This window comes from Salvelinus alpinus, chromosome 10 (genome assembly GCF_045679555.1).
Source record: "Salvelinus alpinus chromosome 10, SLU_Salpinus.1, whole genome shotgun sequence".
Taxonomy (NCBI): domain Eukaryota; kingdom Metazoa; phylum Chordata; class Actinopteri; order Salmoniformes; family Salmonidae; genus Salvelinus; species Salvelinus alpinus.
This window is the reverse complement of record NC_092095.1, coordinates 50231741-50250386: the sequence shown is the minus strand read 5'-3', so window position 1 is coordinate 50250386 and position 18646 is coordinate 50231741. Positions and strand designations below refer to the sequence as shown.

Below are 18646 nucleotides of genomic sequence, written 5' to 3'. Positions count from 1 at the left end.
GGTTCGTTTCCAGGCTGTATCACAACCGGCCGTGATTGGAAGTCCCATAGGGCGACGCACAACTGGCCCAGCGTCGTCCGGGTTAGGGTTTGGCCTTCATTGTAAATAAGAATTTGTTCTTAACCGACTTACCTAGTTCAATAAAGGTTTTTTTTAAACTTGAACACAAGGCCAAATCTACACTGGAGTTTCTTACCAAGATGACAGTGAATGTTCCAGAGTGGCCGAGTTAGTTTTTCAAGTAGATTTAAGTCAAAACTATGGCAAGACCTTAAAATGGTTGTCTAGCAATGATCAACAACCAATTTGAACAGAGCTTGAATCATTTAGATAAGAATAAATGGGCAAATGTTGCACAATCCAGGTGTGGAAAGCTCTTTAGAGATTTATCCAGAAAGACTCACAGCTGTAATCGCAGCCAAAGGTGCTTCTACAAAGTATTGACTCAGGGGTGTGAATACTTTTGTCAATGAGATATTTATGCATTTAATTTAATATATTTGCAAACATTTCTAAAAACAAGTTTTCACATTCTCATTATGGGGTATTGTGTGTAGAGGCTCTCCTGGGTCAGCAAGCTGGAGCTTGTTGATATAAAACCACTGGTGCGTAACAGATCAGAGGGTAGCCTACAACTTCATACCAGACAACTGCAACCTTAGACAACTCAAAATAAGGAGCTATGATCAGAAGGTCATAAAGTGAGTATAACCGCATAGCATAATTCAAGGTGGACTGTGAATAGTTATGAGACCTGATCTTTCATCATAGCACTACACACAGCAGGCCTACCATACACTCAACAACAGCGTACCTTGTGACACATAAAGCTCCCCTACTGATCCCGATTACAGACTTAAAGGACCAGAGGCCTTTTCATTGCCCTCCAATCCTCCACTTGAACACAAAGAGGAAGTAAATTCCCATCTCAAGTCTTTCAGGTGGACTGAATGGCATCCACCGCAGGAAAGCTGGATCAATAACGGTTTAAAATCAAAGTGCTTAAAGCAAATTAAATATAAAGGGAGAATAAATTCATAGCATCACTAACAGTCTGACCGTAATAAGATAGAATTGCTCCCAAGCATTGTGAAATCAATTACATTGTTTCTACCATGTGGTCAAATAACTTGAAGTTTAAACACTTCCCACTTGGCAAAAACAGGTTGAGTCAACCTTGTTTCCATGCCGTTTCAACCCCCAAAAATGTAATATGAAGACGTCAAATCAACGTGGAAAACTGATTGGATATGAAAAAAAAGTAATCAATGGAAGATCATTTCATATTTTTAAAATCACCCAAATTTGAACCCAAATCCAATGACATGGTGTCATTTTTTGTCGATTTCACATTGAATTCACATTAGTTAAAAACTCAACGAAATGTAAATCAAAACTAGACGTTGAACTGACATCTTTGCCCAGTGGGTTGCAGGCAGCTTTACATGCACGTTAAGGGTTAAAGCAGACAAACTGTAAAACCTCCTTGGCTACTTCGGCATGATAAGAGGATTAAGACAGAAATATTTAGCCTAACCAGGGGTAGCAATCTGGCCAGTTACTCAATAGATCATGTAATACCGTATTCCTTTAGTTCAGCATATTCATATAATGCCTGGGGTAAAAACCCTTAAGTATGTGTAACACCAGACTTGGCCTATGCCACAAAAAAAAAAAACACTTGTAACATCAGACTATACCGCATTGTGTCAGTCATCCTGCACTGTAGTAGTTTATTTGCTCTTTGTCGAGTGTACTTAAGAGGCCATTCTTCAGCCAAACAGATTTGACATGGGTCTGGATTTAAATGAGCTTTTCCTGGACCCGTTAAGCTCCTCTGTCTCACAGTGTGCTGGGAACGACGTGCTGTGAACTATCTGCGAAGATCTGAAGCGGATCTTCTGAAGTTTGGGCCTCATCTTGCTAAGGGATGATTTCCTTCGCAAGGGTTGCTGTCTGGCCTGCCCTGCTCCATCACCTGTGTCCTCCTCACTGTGATTGTGCAGTTTGAGGGGCATCGGATTAGACTGGAGAACTTTAGACAACCTCAAGTGCCCCCCAGAGTCGGTGTTCTCTGAGTCCGAGTCGGCGACACCACCCGCCCCGATGATGTCACGGATATCGACGGCCGCGCTGCTCGTAAGATACTGACACGCCCTTTTCCCATTGTAATCTCTGGCCTCGACGTCTGCGTCGTAGGCTCCTACCAGTAACTTCACCACTTCAACATGGTTGTGCATTGCTGCTAGGTGTAGTGGTGTGTAGCCGGCACTTGACCGGGCGTTGATGTTGATGGGCACCGTGTGTTGTTTGGCAAAGTTCACGATAAGTGCCAGCAGTTCTTGTTTGCCTTGCTTGGCAGCCCAGTGCAGGCAGGTGAACCCAGTCACAAAATCCTTCTTCATGGCAAGGTTCGGTTCACAGGAAAGGAGGCGGTGGAGACTCTCCCATTGGCCGTCGGATGCACACATCATCCATTCGTGTTCCAACGGGTCCAGAGTGACTGAAACCACAGAGGCAGAGTCACTGTCGCTCCGGGCACAGTCCCTGTACTTTGCAGACAGGTAGACGGAGTTCCTCAACACCATGCTGCGTCGCACCTGGGGGGAGCTGTTCATCATGAGCTCAATAACGTTATTATGGCTACCTTTAGGTGTGTTGCTGTCACTCCCTGATTTGCTCAGTAGCGAATCATAATTATGGCCTTCATCTGCCCCGTGCTCTGATGAAGGGTGACTGGACAGCAGGCTGTCCTGTGCATTAGTTGGGAATGGACGTCCGGGTAAGTGGAACATAGAGCCATCCGCGGCTGTAGGTAAAGGTGACGTCTCAATCACTGCAATTTGCGGTATGTCGTGCGGTTGCAATGTCTGAATGTCCTCCTTGGTCAATTTCTGCTCTCCATTGCGACCAAGGCCTAACGCATTTCCCATAATGTCTGATAAACTATTATTCTGAACTACAAACCTTGTTGACGCAGCTCTTTCTAAAATGTTACCTTCCAATATAATTCCTGAAATGTCAGGCGGTCTCACTCCTGCGGCATTGTCAGTTCCGTAACCTGAGCCAGGTAACATTTCTTGTTGTGCGTTGTTTGCTGTGGTTTCCCAAGAGCGCACACCCCCAGCAGAAGATGCTGACAGATGCAGTTGTGGTACACAATCTTCTATCAAGTTCTTATTTGATTTGGATAGGACAGGGGTGCTGCTATCTTGTTCCAAAAAGGTGCCTGTCCCGTTGCCATTGCACGCGCTGTCTTTCTCCACTCGATACTTATTTTTTAAACATACACATTTAACTCCATTCTCCAATTTTACAAATGCGACGTTGTCCACGTATCCCTTGAATTTCTCCCGAACAATTGCTTTCTGGTCAGGGTCTTCCGGGAAAACAGCTTTGAAATAGTCAATGAATTCCTGTTTTTTCACTCTCCCTCCTCGATCGGTCAGAAATTGTACGACCACTTCTTGGGTGCACTCGGTCGCCATTACATTAGATTAGCTGATTAAAAAAAATACATACAAGTAGCCTTCGGTAAACCACTAATATACCAAAAAAATGATCTTCCTTTTATGTTGATAAATTAGCTAGAGTTAAATCAGCCCGTACAATTACGATTTTCACCTGCCCTGGTTGGTGTTGTCCCATCACATCATCCTCACAAACCTTGTTGTGCTTCTTTGATACAGAATATAAATTAATAGAACCGTCACCCCACCCAGAGTTGAGTCGGGAAGGACCCTCTTTTGCAAGCAGACTTGTCTATCCGTTTTATTTATATGGTCACAGCGATCCACCCCAGAGATATTAGAGAAAGGATGAGATAGGAATCATGTTGGACAATGAATGGAGGAACGTATAACTAACCCAAGAGCCTGTCGTTTCCAATGGGAGCAAATGAATCATGGTGGGCAGAACAAGCAAGGAGGTGGGCAGAGGCAATCACGAGCTAGTGAGGTCCTATTGGCGCGTTCTAGCATATATTTGCATATTTTCGTTAGAAAACGCATACTTTGAAGTGCGCGTGTGCAATAACTCCTTCTAAACAACGCTTTTTTTTTTTACTTTGACAAAGGGTAAAGTCTGCAAAACGCAGTCCACTCTGTTTGTTACAGATTATAGTTTGAGAAACATAAAACTGTATGGAGATCAAAAGTTTAATCAATTAGAAAATTTGCAGAATGTTGGCCAAAATCCATCTTCTCACACTGCCGGCCACTGGGCTTCCTCGCATCACCATATTTGGTAGTGCGTGGAAACACCAACCGGATGCTTCACATTTATACATCCGGTTTAATATCTGTCTCATTGTTCTGTGGTATAATGCAGCGTTCAAAACACCTGGGAACTCGGAAAAATACGCGGTCAAATTGTTTTTACATTTTTTATTTAACTAGGCAAGTCAGTTAAGAACAAATTCTTATTTACAATGACGGCATAGGAACAGTGGGTTAACTGCCTTGTTCAGGGGCAGAATGACAGATGTTTACATTGTCAGCTCGGGGATTCGATCTAGCAACATTTCGGTTACTGGCCCAAAGGCTCTAACCACAAGGCTACCTGCCACCTCAAATCATGAAGTCAGTGATTTTAAGTTCGGAAAGTCAAAGCTCCATACAGAGTTGGAATTCCGAGTTGAATGGCTGTTCAAATAAATTTTCCCAGTCTGAGCTCATTTTTTCCCGAGTTCCCAGTTATCTTGAACGCGGCATAACGCCCCAACAGCAGACTGTCAAACGATCGCATTCACTTGTAATGCCGCATATCGTGCTTGCAAACTAATCTTCTCAAAATCAGGGTATGAGTCGAGATACCTGCCTATTTTCCTTGAAAGTACGTAATGTCACGATTCCAAAGCTGTACGATATTTCAGAGAACAAGTTAATTATCTCACATATCGGAAAATACTTATGTTGTACTTATTGTTCACTAAATTCATGCTAATATTGTGTTTTTGAGCTAGCGCCCAGTCGACTCCCATTCACTGTTTGTCCCAGAATCCCAGGAATGTACCGCGCGGCCCATAGACGATACATGGGCAACGTACGTTATACGATTCCAATGGCGTTTTCCATCTCCTCAAAAGTATCTCTGTCCACGCCTCTTAGCAACCACTACATTGGGAAACTGTGACCCTTGAAACGCCATTTTGGAATCTAAATTAGCGGCCCTTCAGTCAAAGTCGCCCAAAGAACCAAAATGTCTATTTAGTTTCACACTATGTATGTCCAACGAATTTCCGGAAAATTGGTTTATACCATTCATTCTATGGGGGTCGCTATATGGTAGCAAACAATCTTGCAGTTCAAAATAACTACTATGTACTCAGAATTTGATAAATACATATCACAAAATCAGAACATGTAGTACCTCATATGTTTGTAAGATATGTCGTTTCTATTGTTAAACACAAACAAAGCTGTCACTCGTCTATCCCCAGCCATGGAAAAAGTTTGCAAGCCTACATTCCTTTCATGGCTACGTAGGGAGTCGATTTTTCAAAGTTTTTAGTTGAGGCTATTTTATTTACAACCTGCTAGTATTTGTAGCTATTAGCTCCTGTATTCCGAGATGACTACGTCGGATATTGCTCAGGGGGTAATTGTTGTGTTTGATTTAATCGCTAAATAATGTATGTTTACAGTTGTAAAACTTACGGCACGTTTAGCTTGCTAGTTAGCATGGTTATGTTCCAGGTCGTCTTTATTGCTGTTGTGCTGCGTGATTCTGAAAGGTAAACACGTATCTGGGCGTTGTGAGATCTGACCGCCTGCACAGCAGGATTGCAATAAGACGACCTGGAACTGATTCAGTAAATTTTTTACTATCCAGCTAGCTATGTGGCTAACAGCGTAACTCCAACCAGAGTTTCTAAAAAGCAGGATTTTACTGCCGGAGATGGTTTACGCCCTATGAGCAAGAATGAATATATGAAATACATATAGAACACAATTAGCCATGATCTGTCTAGCTAGTTTGCCAACGCATGGGTTAGTTTGCCGATGTGGCAGCCAGTGAAAGTTAACTTTGTGTGCTAGCTACAAAATCTAGCCAAATGTATGCTGCTTAAACTGATCTGCCATCTATCTCCAGCCTTTCCAGGTCTATCCACAATCTGTGCCACAATCAGTATCAGTAAAGAAAGGGACAGGTCAGGTAGGGTGTCATTCATAGAAATAGGTAAATGTGTGTGTGTGTACTGTAGACAAATGTACATTTAGCCTTGTGTGGGTAAGTAGTGTACAGACAATGAAAACAGGAATATAAGATTATCTACCTAGGTTAACCAATCCAAGCTGTAGGCAGTCAGATATAATCATATACTGAGTTGGCCTAATGTTAGGCTATGTCTCCCTATAACAGGACAAAAATGCCCGGCCCCTGTCCTTGTCTGGCCATGTTGGCTTTGACAGCCTACCTCACCAGCTGGTCAACAAATCAACATGTCAAGGTTTCTGCTTCAATATCCTCTGTATTGGTGAGTAACGTTGTGATGTTACATTAAAAGTTCAGCCAGCAGACCAGTATCCCTTTTTTAGATGGGAAAAAAATGTTGGCCCATTTCCTCTAAATTCATTTCTAAAATGTATTCTGGACCTCTGCCCAGATTCCTCAATGTCGTTCTTTGGAACTCTCTAAAATGTTTTTTTCATTTTCCTCAAGTTTGACCCTAATTTTACAAAGCAATGTTATCACTAAGATTAGCAAACAATATTTCCCTCACTATCCAGGCGAAACTGGTATTGGCAAATCCACCCTAATGGACACACTGTTCAACACTAACTTTGAGAACTTTGAGTCGTCTCACTTCGAGCCCAAGGTGAAGCTGCGAGCGCAGACCTATGACCTGCAGGAGAGCAACGTGCGACTCAAGCTGACCATTGTCAACACAGTGGGCTTTGGGGACCAGATGAACAAGCAGGAGAGGTGAGAGAAGTGCAGTCATGATATACCTGGGTCGTATTCATTAGGCACCAAACCTAACAGCCTACCTGAACTTGTCCAATAACTTAATTAAGAAACCCTTGTTTTAGTGTTCCGTTTCAAAACGTTTTGCTACGGTAGCCTATGCCCTAATGAATATGACGCTGATGCTGAATGACAAAACAAAGCACATTATTATGTCTTTCTATCCAACACAAATCACTTGTTTTACCGCATATGCTACACAACTTCTGATGGAATTATGTCCTCTCTGAATGTTTCCTTTGGCAGCTACCAGCATGTTGTGGACTACATTGACACCCAGTTCGAGTCGTATCTACAGGAGGAGTTGAAGATCAAGCGGTCCCTTCACAACTACCACGACTCCCGTATCCATGCCTGTCTCTACTTCATCGCCCCTTCAGGACACTCTCTCAAGTCCCTAGACCTGGTCACCATGAAGAAACTGGACAGCAAGGTGAGGGCCTAAAACTAAAACTGTCACTATTGCATTTTGTTCTCTGTTTTGATTTTGTTTCTAGCACAGTTATACAACATTAGTCTATAAATATAAACTTTCATAATTGTTGTTTAAATGTAGAATTAAGGGGGTGTTTTAAATTTTATTTAGTGTTATGGAGTATTTGGGCAGTTTAGGAAGTGTCATGGCGGTTGGTTAAAAACTGGGAGTTGCATGATGAGTAATTACTACTGTGTTACTGTGACAGGACTGAACAAGGCTGACAAAGCATAATGTTGACATTGGGCAATCACAGAAGTCTGTCCTGACTGTGCTTTAGTTGTATGTATTTTGTTATTTTTTTTTTTACCTTTGTTTAACTAGGCAAGTCCAGTTAAGAACAAATTCTTATTTACAATGACAGCCTACCCCGGGCAAACCCTAACGACGCTGGGCCAATTGTGCGCCGCCCTATGGGACTCCCAATCACGGCCGGTTTGTGATACAGCCGAACCAGGGTCTGTAGGGATGCCTCTAGCACTGAGATGCAGTGCCTTAGACCGCTGCGCCACTCGGGAGCCCCAAAGTTGTGTTTTACAGTACTGTTCTTTCACAAAAGGTTTCCGTTTCTTCTTGAAAAATGAATTTCATGTCCTGTTTGATTCTTGAGGGAATAATGTCAATTTAGAAAGAAAATGTATTATTTATAAGACAAACTGTATTTTTTTGTAGGTCAACATCATTCCTGTCATCGCCAAAGCAGACACCATCTCCAAGAGCGAGCTCCACAAGTTTAAGATCAAGATCATGAGTGAGTTGGTCAGTAACGGTGTCCAGATCTACCAGTTCCCTACCGACGACGAGACCGTCTCCAAGATCAACACGGCCATGAATGTGAGTTGTAGAACACTCACTTGGTATCTTTCAGGATCTCTGCGCAATTCCATTCCTCACAGTGGTGAATTTGACTGTGCTAGACAGTGCACCTCAGTAACACGATTATTGTGGGTAGTTTGATGAAAACATTTACATGCTTTGCAGGAGGAACGATTTCCCTAATTATCTTGTTCACATGGGACTACCTGATAGGACTTTGATCAATACAGAAAATATGCAATAAAAATAATGTTCTACGACAGCGACATGTTTTATTTTTATTTTTAGAAAGAGTTTGGACTTCTAAAGTTTGTATGAGAACTACTTCAAATATTCCTACTTTCCTTTTTTCCCCGAACTCACTTCACTCACGCTAAAGAGGGAGGCTCGCTCGGCTGGTGCTAGCACATGCGCAGATAACTTATTCATACCTCGCCTATTCCTCTCTGATTTAGAAGATACTGTTGCACAAACCACATGCTGATTTAGGCCTACCACAGCCCTGGTATCAGGGTGTATTAGCTAGCTATGTTTGCTCTGACTCAGTACATTTATTAGCTAGCCAGCGGCTAACAATAAAAACATTTGCTAAGTAAAGGCAAACTATGTTTGCAGACAGTAATATACACAAACTAATAGTGTCATTTATAGAATGCTTGTGGATGTGACAAATACAATTGTGTTTTATTTTGATTTATATTAAGAAGCAAAGCAGCATCGTTATCATCAACATATTGATGAGAGAGAGAGATGAGTCGCATATCACATTTAACAAACCAAACATTGAAATAACACTATAGAAGAAAAAACAGTCCATGCATCAATACCGGTATATAGTAAATAAGAATATACCGCACAACCCTAGAGTATGCTTTCTTCAATTTTGACCGTACTCCGATTAAGATATGCCGAGTAAGGTGTTTACATGACTAATGCCATACTTATCCTACTGCCAAAATCTGTTTAATATTATCTTAGTGTGCATGTAAATGTACTCAGTGTCTTCTATGCCTATGATCTATTTGCTAATGTCAGGGTATCCTGCCTTTTGCTGTTGTGGGGAGCTCAGAGGAGGTGAAGATTGGAAATAAGATGGTCAAAGCTCGGCAGTATCCCTGGGGTGTGGTGCAAGGTTGGTAAACCTGTTTTACCGTGTAGGCTTCAGGCTTGCTTTCTTTGAAGTGAAGTGTCTATGGCTCTGCAGTACAAATGCCAGGAGGTAAAGGTATGTCTGCCTGTCTTGTTTCAGTGGAGAATGAGAACCACTGTGACTTTGTGAAGCTGAGGGAGATGCTGATTTGTGTGAACATGGAGGACCTGAGGGAGCAGACCCACACGCGCCACTACGAGCTCTACCGCCGCTGCAAACTGGAGGAGATGGGATTCACAGACACGAACCCAGAGAGCAAGCCAGTCAGGTACGGAGAGAGCAGTGTGTGCGCGCACAGTTATCATCATTTGGGGCCTGTGATAACTAGATAAGCTGCATAGATTAAAAGGTCTGTGAAAAAACATTTAACGTTATACAGCGAGAGGAGGCTGTATATTTGTATTAAACTGTTGTGTCTGCAGCCTGCAGGAGACCTATGAAGCCAAGCGTCACGAGTTCCTGGGAGATTTGCAGCGGAGAGAGGAGGAGATGAGGCAGATGTTTGTCCAGAGAGTCAAGGAAAAGGAGACTGAGCTGAAGGAAGCCGAGAGAGAGGTACTGAACACACACACACACACACAGGGTGACCTACTGTGACAGCATGCTATACAGGTCAGCAAGAGACATATAGGCCTAGACGTGGCTTTCAGACTCATGATTTGTAACAAAAAAAATTGTAGGGGAAATCATCACAGAAAACCCATCTTCAATGATCTTTCATATTAAATTAATGTATTTTTGGTTGAAGAGAAGCGTCTTTGGGTTTTAGAAAAGCACTCAAAATTCGAGGTATTAAAAACACTGACGTTTGATGTTTTCCCTCAGTTGCAAGGGAAGTTTGAGCAGCTGAAGAGACTGCACTCTGAGGAGAAGAGCAAGCTGGATGAGAAGAGACGGTCTCTGGAGGACGAGATCAATACCTTCAGCAAGAAGAAAGCAGCTGCCGAGCTGCTCCAAGGCCAGCCCTTCAACACTAACGCCAACCTCAAGAAGGACAAAGACCGTAAAAAGTAAGATAAAAGTTTTTGATACTTAATCACAGGCCTAAAGGGTTGCAAACACGACAAAGACCGCATGATGCATGTTCTTGTAAAATACCTTTCAGGACGGCTATTTAATTCCCTTCAAGATGTTTATTGCTGAAATGTTTTGGGACAGCTCAAAGCTCTATTACACATTGTTAATCACATTCAATCTATCCTAATTCAATCATAACTTATTTCCCCTATTCAAACTTTATTTCCCCTCTCAATTTCATGATGCATATGTGCAGAGACTAACAAAAATGTATGTACACCAGAATGATATATTTTGTGTGTGGACTGCAGGCGTTATACAGCCATTTTAGTTAATCAGTGTGATTGCATTTCTGATTGACAGGAGTCCAGAAATGGAAGCTAAGAATGTTAACTTGACTTGTGACGAGGCTACTAACCAAAACCACAACTGTTGCTTCAGAAACCTGTGAAGTCAGTGAGATGATAGGGAGGGAAGTAGGGTATAAAGAAAACGTCAGTTTGTGTTTTTAGATGAGGAAACTATTGATTTGACAGTTGATAGGAAAGCTTAGTTAAGGAGTGTAGATGTGTTGACACATTTTGCAAATGAGTGATTTTATATTTTCTCTTTTTCGTTGGTTCTTTAGCTCTGGGTTCATGTGAAGAAATAAATGGACAAAGACCCCCTCCCACCATCAGTCAGAAGACATAAATACAAAATGGAATACATTCACCGATTGTCGTCATTGTTTGCCTTAGTCAAAGCACAAATGTCAGTCAAATACCAGCCAGAGTATTGATAAGGCTCTTTAAGACTGGTAACCCTTTGTATTACTTTTCACTTCTACAGCTAGAGGGCACCAAATGATCAAGGTCTGGTTAGGGTTATCCTTTGAAAATACTGTACTTTACACTAAACAGAAATACAATTTGTTTGACATTCAAGATGTATTTAATTGTCCAATCTCGGAATTCGTTTTCTTACCGGGTTGTCTTGAGTATTCATTTTAAATGGGATATCAGATGTTTGTAAACCTTCACTTAATTCTGCAGATAGCAGAATATATATTTGCATGTCTTTTAAATATGCTATTCACCAGTAGTGTGTATTATATATATATATATAGCTTGATATTTATTCCATGCATTATTATTGTAGACTCGTGGGTTTCTGGATGGATTCCATGTTTAGAAATACCTAGCTCTGATCCAGGACATTAGTGCACGTTCCTCATGTTACATTAGTGGAGGAACATGGACCAGAGCTAAGTTCTACCCACCGCATGTGTTACATTCCAATCACAGGTATTATTGATATTACTTTTTAAAAACACTTATTTTATGTGCCTTACTGCCACATATGCCTTCCTGGTATTTGATTCAAATGCTAAAGAATGAAGCAGCTGCTGACATGGGAATTCATTTTTGAAGAGTGAAACCATGTTTTTTTTGTTGCTCAATGATCTTTCTAAATAGAGGTCTAGGTCAAGTGGTTTTGACGTTGTAAAGAGCCGTCATGCATCTAACGTCGTGTGTGTGGAATGATACTTGCCAAACTTCCCCCCTCTCAGAAGGGATAGCTTTGAAAATAACTTACCTGCAATATTTTTGTACACAGCATTTTTCTCAACTCATATGAACTAAGGTTTGTTCTTAGGTGTGGAGAAAGGGTTTATATCACAAAATAAAACATGTTTCTCATGTCATGTTATTTCACTGTACTAATGAATTGAGATCTTGTTGGAAGAGGTATTAATTCATGTTTATTTACATATCAAAAGTAGAACGCCATAAAATCACTCCAGCAAATACACAAAACATAAAGGCATTGTTACATAATTACAAAGCACCGGTGTTACTCTGCTCTTGACTTTAGTGACCTCAGAACGGGCATGATGTCATCCAGACAGTCAACATCTGTAAGATCAACCAAAATAGACGTACTAATAACCACATGATCAGTAAACGATTTCAAACAAATGCATTATTGGATGGTAATAACATTTCCCTACCTAGAGTCTGGAGTAGCTCCTGAACCAAAAAGTAGAACACAGGGAAGAAAACCTCATGTTCCTTTACCTTCAAAATAATACTGACAAGCACACATATTTAACCCCAGGCAATAGGCAAATTTTATGACAACAACATTACTCAGAATAAAACTAAATATATTCTGCTGCTTGTACCTGTCAATATCACTGGTTCCCAGGAGGACGTGGAGCTCGTGGCCAACCGTGGCCTCTGAGGAGTCGACCAGACTGGCTACCTGGTTTACCACCTCACTAAGGGGTGCTCTGTCATCTGAAATTAAATTGTTAGAAGTGGGAAAGGAATTACATCCCTCAACCAAGTATACTGAACAAAAATATAAACAACATGTCAAGGGTTGGTTTCATGAGCTGAAATAAAATATCCCAGAAATGTTCCATACACACAATTCTTATTTCTCTCAAATGTTGTGCACAAATTTGTTTACATCCCTGTTAGTGAGCATTTCTCCTTTGCCAAGATAATCCATCCACCTGACAGGTGTGGCATATCAAGAAGCTGATTAAACAGCATGATCATTACACAGGTGCACCTTAATGTGCAGTTAAGGTATCTGTGACCACCAGATGCATATCTATATTCCCCGTCATGTGAAATCCAGAGATTAAGGCCTAATTCATTTATTTCAATCGAATGATTTCCTTAAATTGTTGCATTTTTATTTTTGTTCAGTGTTATGTTCTGGAGAACATGAATTGACCAGTACAGTATGTGCTAATGGTGCTGTAGAATAGCTCAAATGAGTTGTAGACAGACAGTCCTACCCAGGGCCAGGATGTCCCTGAGGTTCCTCATAGCGTTGGTCATCTCCCCAAGCCTGGTGTAGACCTCGTTCATACGTGGATACACCCCGCTGAGGGAGGTTATATCAAACAGCTTCTGGAAGTGGGACACCATGGACTGGAGAGTGTTCCTAGTGGGGCTCCTCAGCACCTGGTTAGAGTTTGTTTCACAAAGAGTTCGGCTTTCACCTATACGCAACTTTTCATACATTTTTTTTTTGAAAGAAAAATAATTGGAGAATATCGCTATATCACAAACATTGTACATGAGAAATGATCTGCGGTATAATGTTTTGCCTCATCTAAAAGTCTAAATTTCCATGGTTACTCCATCCACTGCTGTAAGCCAGGACTACCAACCTTATCCTCCCCAGAGTTGGTCTCCTCTAGCAGAGTGTCCACCAGTAGCATAAGGTCCTCCACTCGAACACTTTCCATAAGACTAGTAGTGCCTGCTGGCTGCCATGGTAACAGTCTCAGCATCAACTTACTCAGGGCACAGTGCAGGTCCTAAGCACACAGAGAGAGAGAGACAGACAAGTAAAGACTTGGGTCTCTAGACAAGAGACAATGATAAACAGACGTGGTTAAAGAAGCCTATTCTAGCCATACATATCACAGACAACTGAGATGTTGTAGATATGAAGAGTTCTTAAACTCTGGCTTTCAGTGACAGGGCAAGTTGACACTGGACTGTTGGACCTGGCTGCATACATGTTAGATGCGCTTTATAGACAGTCAGTCAGCTCTCACCTTCAGTGAAGCCAGTTGGTCAGCCCACATCTCCAGAGTGGAGAGGAGTTTGTCAAACTCGACCATCTCTGAGGCCCTGTTGGACAGCGGATGGCTGGTTGATGGCCTCGCTCTATGGAGCCTCAGTGGAGCCCCGGAAGTAGTCAAAACCGCTCTGATGTCATTCAGAACCTGAAAGTCAGGTAAGGCAAATAGTCCAGCAAAGTCTGAATCAAAAACATAAAGTAAAGTGAGTTGATACTCGCTCCCGCTTTAGACAAGGGGAGATAAACGGAGTACCTTCTCGTGTCTGGCAGCCAAGGCCCTTGCCTTCGCCACCTCCTGGTTACTCAGAGCAGCCCTCCCCTCTTCTTTAAACTCCTGAGCAGACCTGGGGTGGAGGTAAATGAGATATGCCTACCAATAGGACAGGCAGCATTCTAGGTTAAGGTAAGGAAGGGGTTAACTATGGGGTTAAGCTGTGGTGCTCGTCATATCCAAGAATGACAGTTGCATAATTTTTTCCCACCTCATGTTACTCTGGTGAATAAGTCTGTCCATGCGTCTCAGTTGTTCTTTGTAGGACTTCAGCTCTTTCACTGTGGGTCTAGATTCCAAGTCTTGCTTCAACTGCTGAATTTCATTCCTAAGCTCCCCCCTCTGAGCTTTGGTGTCCTTTAACTGTTCCTGATAGGACTATTGGGGAGAAGTAAGATTCAGAACTAAGATCATGATCATGGAATGTGGGGAAGAGGAACAGCCGTTACACTGTTCAAGACAAGTCATCCAGAACCATGAAGAGTTCTGGTGTTCATCATGTTACAAAAGTACATGAAGTCACCTTCAGGAGAGCTTTGTGATTGGGGGAGACCCCGGTGGTGATTCTCATGCTGCTCTGCGATTGGTCAGATGTTTTTGATCCCCCAGAATCTGCTTTGAGGGACCTTAGGGAAGAAGTGAATGTTGGTTAGTGACATCCGTCTACGTTTCTTTAGTCTTACAGTGAGAAAGGGTGTTGTCATAAAAATGATGCAAAACATTGAAAATAAGATTGTCTATATAATATTTACTTGATATCATCGCGGAGCTGTTCCATTTGGGCCTCATAGATGTCAATTACATCCAACACCCTGATAGAAAATAAAAGGTATTTGAAATCCTATAACCTCCTAGCCATAAATCTGTAATAATTTAGTCAAGCAAGGGTAAAATGTTGTATTATGGATCCTAATCTATGGTCTTAACGACAGCAGCGGTTTATCTTACTGCTGGTCCACTGGCGAGTTGGGCCGAGCTGATCTCTTGTGGATCTGCTGAAACACCTGGTTCTGCCTAGCAACCCGCCTCTCTTCCTCTGTCACAGTGAAGTAGAGCTTCCTCTGCAGCTGGGAAACCACATCTTTCTCCTCAGACAGCTTCTGCTCCAGGCCCTGGCACCATTTCTACCAAGAGGCAGAGCAGACAAACAAAACAACAAGAAAAGACAAACAAGAAAGTTACAGTATAATCAGGGGATATCATGTGCTGTCGGAAAAAAAATATTAGTGCCCAACTCTTGTCGCCAGTTCCACAGACACAGATTAAGCCTCGACCTGGACTAAAAAGCATGGTGAATAGAGAATCTCAATTGAAAGTGCTTTTTAGTCCAGGACTAGACTTAATCTGTGTCTGCCGGTAAACCAGCCCTGGCTATTTCCAGGGCACCACCTACCTGTGCATCTCTCTTGTCCTGCTGAAGTTGGTGCACTTTGCTGTGCTGCTGCGCGGCCTTGCCAATGTAACTGTCTTCCAGGTCCTGCAGCTTGCTCTTCACCCCGTCCAGAACTCCCTCCAACTCGGTCACCCTCTGGGACTGACGGGCAGCGTGGCTAATGTGCTGCTGAGCCTCCTCTCTAGAACAAACACCGGTAACACTTTACTTAAAGCTGACAGGTATAATGGATTATGATACAATACAGATAATTGTAAAGCAACACAAAGACAGAAATGTCACACTTCGAAGAATTGCTACTACTCCTTTAGGACACACAATTAACCTACTCCTTTGGGACACACAATTAACCCTTACTAAATGCTAGATAGGATTTAATAATCCTATGTGATACTACATTTACATTTGAACATTTAGCAGACGCTCTTATCCAGAGCGACTTATAGGACCAATTAGGGTTGAGTGCCTTGCACAAGGGCACAGACAGATTCTTCACCTAGTCAGCTCCGGATTCGAACCAGTGACTTTTCTTACTGGCCCAACGCTCTTAACCGCTAAGCTACCTGCCGCCTTTCTATTTTATTGGATAATAAAAATTGAGGATGGGGCATATTGAACTAATTGGGATAAGTACATATCAAACAGAAGATCTTTCGCAGGAAATAATGGTTAAGAGAATATACATAATTATTCAAGTGATCAACTGGGCAATATGAAATATAAAATCCAACTTTCAATCATATATTGATTCGTCAGATACATCAATAACCTATCCTAGAAAAACAGTCAAAAACCATCAATTATCTTTCCAGGAGAGAAGCTAAAGTGAGGTAGCCTGGAATCCAAACTGATGTTTTGGGAAAAAATACCATATCAGATTGAATTCCAGGCTAAAGAGAGGGTCTCTGACAAACAGGCTTAACATGGTGATAGATTGATGTTCAGGCCAGGTGATCTCCCTCTGTCACGCCCCAATGGTTAACACTTGCTGGCTGAGCAGCTGGTGTAAGCCGGCCCCATGTCTACCTCTTACCCCTCTCTGCCTCACTATATTAGGCTTACTACTCATGTCCACTAAGACTATTGTGTGACAACAGCTGGCAGGTACATGATCATGGATCTATATTATTAGGTAGATGGATGAACAACAGACCTGCCAAAAACATATTTCTTTCTGACATGGAGATTATTCTAATAAATCATATAAGGTGATGGGTGTGATGGAGGAATGTTTTGAGAGGTTAGAAACAGGATCAAGTAACTGGGGGTTCAAAAATATTAGGCTTCAAGAAGTGAGGTTTCCTACATACTGGAAAAGCAATGTTCTGCATGTCCGTGAGTGTCTAAAATGATAAATATAACGATTTAATATGAATTTTATAACTACTTACTTAAGTTGGTTGTTGGACTGGATGAGCTCCTGAATCAAGGTCTGTCTCCTCTCCGAGTCTGTAAGCATCGTCCGCAGCATAGTCCTGATGTCACAGGCCGACTTCTTCTCCAGAAGAACCAAGTCTATGAGCAAGATGACAGACATTAAAAGTTGAATATCTTATTGTCCATTTTCCATCCAGTTCTTTTTACCTATAGGCCTATATTGTTTGGGTACCATGACCACTGCCTCACTAAATAACATTGAGAAAACTAGCCAGAAACATTGAGACCCTGGCTGGCAGCCTACCGGAAATAGAAGAGCCAGTAAGTAGAATAGGAGCAATGCATGCGCCGAATGGTTTCCCTTTGGGAAAAGGCTCATCACACAGAGGGGCGAGTTTGAGTGCTAACTTAGAGGAGACAATGCACACCTAGAGCCAATAATTATTCCTTATTTGCACACATAGAAACACAAGACAGACAGTAGAATGTTCAGCGGTCTAAAGCATTTAACACTCCTCCTTATAGACTTGTTCAACATGATCCAAGAAGTGAGTTAAGACATTTAGCTAAGATATGACAGTTCAGAATGTTACAGCAAGAAGATAATACAAAAACCATACTAAACCGTTACCTGCAAGGTTCTTATTCGCGACGGGATCAGCAAAGTGAACCGGCTTGAACCCATGGTGCTGGAGGAGTCTGTTTACAGCAACCCACTCTGTCTGCTCCTGCTGCTAGGTCCAAACACACAGCAAAACCACCACATCACACAGTCCATTACAATACAACACACAAAGGATGTAGTATGATGCAGATTGTAGTATGATACAATGCTTAATATGAGCTCTGCTCTACCTGAAACTGGCTGTAGGTCCACAGAAACACGTATGTCTTGTCTCTTGAATGAAACACAGCGTTTGTGTTCTCCCTATCCATTTCCTCAGTATGTTATACACTTTAGGCTATACACACCACCATGTCTGTTCCTGACGAGATAAATAAATTCTAAGCGTTCCTCTTGCTCCATCTTCTATTTGACAGGAGGCTGTCGGTGTGTCAGCCTCCTACTGTACCCTCCCCCCAGTCAACGCCTAACGTTATATGGGGTTATCGAATTACTTGGTCCCCCTTTGAGACCACCATGACAACACACAAACACATATAGTTGTAATACCTGTTCCATCTCTTCTCCACCTGCAGGAGTGAAAATAGGTTAGTTTACTAGCTAGCTGAGATAGCAGTGATGTTGAACACATAGGCTACCTAGATAGCTATGTACTGTTAGCTAGCTAGCAGTCTACGTTGCTAACTAGTTAGCCAAGTATTGCATGTTTCACAAAACAAAAGATAGAATTCCTAAAACATTCTGAATACTAATTTCCTACAATAAAGTTTGGCCATAACATATTCACCATGTGTGTGCTTGTTGTGATGATTGGCTTCTCCCAAAATGTCAGTTCCCAAATTTCAAACCAAAAGCGCGGAAGTAAAGTAGAATTTTTGTGGACGGTTTCAACCAATAAAATAAAGCAAAATGTAGGGGATAGTTCATGTACGATTTTGATTGGTGAAGCCAGATTTTTCTCA

At 41.9% G+C, this 18646-nt stretch overlaps 3 protein-coding genes across 10 annotated transcripts; 1 reads left to right on the top strand and 2 right to left on the bottom strand.

Moving 5' to 3' along the window:
• Positions 1-461: 461 nt before the first annotated feature.
• Positions 462-3968, bottom strand: LOC139532158 (ankyrin repeat domain-containing protein SOWAHC-like). The gene has a single exon (XM_071329380.1). The coding sequence runs from the start codon at positions 3486-3488 to the stop codon at positions 1773-1775; it is 1716 nt and encodes a 571-aa protein (XP_071185481.1). The 5' UTR covers positions 3489-3968; the 3' UTR covers positions 462-1772.
• A 1473-nt stretch (positions 3969-5441) lies between these two features.
• Positions 5442-12114, top strand: LOC139532159 (septin-10-like). Of its 2 annotated transcripts, XM_071329381.1 has the most exons (11): positions 5458-5598; positions 6094-6156; positions 6364-6478; positions 6732-6927; positions 7216-7402; positions 8117-8278; positions 9296-9392; positions 9510-9678; positions 9833-9965; positions 10236-10420; positions 11056-12114. In XM_071329381.1, the coding sequence occupies exons 1-11, from the start codon at positions 5572-5574 to the stop codon at positions 11069-11071; spliced, it is 1350 nt and encodes a 449-aa protein (XP_071185482.1). In that variant the 5' UTR covers positions 5458-5571; the 3' UTR covers positions 11072-12114. The 2 variants fall into 2 exon arrangements, with proteins under 2 accessions (XP_071185483.1, XP_071185482.1); XM_071329382.1 differs by lacking the exon at positions 6094-6156 and having other exon boundaries at positions 5442-5598.
• Positions 12115-12145: 31 nt separating this feature from the next.
• Positions 12146-18646, bottom strand: LOC139532157 (centrosomal protein of 70 kDa-like). 7 transcript variants are annotated; one of them, XM_071329379.1, is made up of 16 exons: positions 18472-18646; positions 18234-18253; positions 17691-17790; positions 17074-17197; positions 15683-15863; positions 15238-15413; positions 15042-15101; positions 14813-14915; positions 14501-14667; positions 14272-14362; positions 13993-14163; positions 13600-13749; positions 13222-13390; positions 12595-12709; positions 12421-12500; positions 12146-12325 (listed from the first exon to the last, which is right to left on the bottom strand). In XM_071329379.1, exons 2-16 carry the CDS (start codon positions 18240-18242, stop codon positions 12264-12266), a joined length of 1758 nt encoding a protein of 585 aa, XP_071185480.1. In that variant the 5' UTR covers positions 18243-18253; positions 18472-18646; the 3' UTR covers positions 12146-12263. The 7 variants fall into 7 exon arrangements, with proteins under 7 accessions (XP_071185480.1, XP_071185479.1, XP_071185473.1 ...); XM_071329378.1 differs by having other exon boundaries at positions 17691-17793; positions 18472-18645; XM_071329372.1 differs by lacking the exon at positions 18234-18253.

Excerpts from the sequence above, each read along its gene's own strand:
- LOC139532158 (XM_071329380.1), bottom strand. The coding sequence starts at position 3,488 with ATGGCGACCGAGTGCACCCAAGAAGTGGTCGTACAATTTCTGACCGAT.
- LOC139532159 (XM_071329381.1), top strand. The coding sequence starts at position 5,572 with ATGACTACGTCGGATATTGCTCAGGGG. Across the intron at positions 5,599-6,093 it reads CGTCGGATATTGCTCAGGGG|CCTTTCCAGGTCTATCCACA; the intron begins GTAATTGTTGTG and ends ATCTATCTCCAG. Across the intron at positions 6,157-6,363 it reads TAAAGAAAGGGACAGGTCAG|GACAAAAATGCCCGGCCCCT; the intron begins GTAGGGTGTCAT and ends TCCCTATAACAG.
- LOC139532157 (XM_071329373.1), bottom strand. The coding sequence starts at position 17,995 with ATGGATAGGGAGAACACAAACGCTGTGTTTCATTCAAGAGACAAGACA. Across the intron at positions 17,794-17,914 it reads GGACCTACAGCCAGTTTCAG|CAGCAGGAGCAGACAGAGTG; the intron begins GTAGAGCAGAGC and ends GTTTGGACCTAG. Across the intron at positions 13,391-13,599 it reads CCAACTCTGGGGAGGATAAG|GTGCTGAGGAGCCCCACTAG; the intron begins GTTGGTAGTCCT and ends AACTCTAACCAG.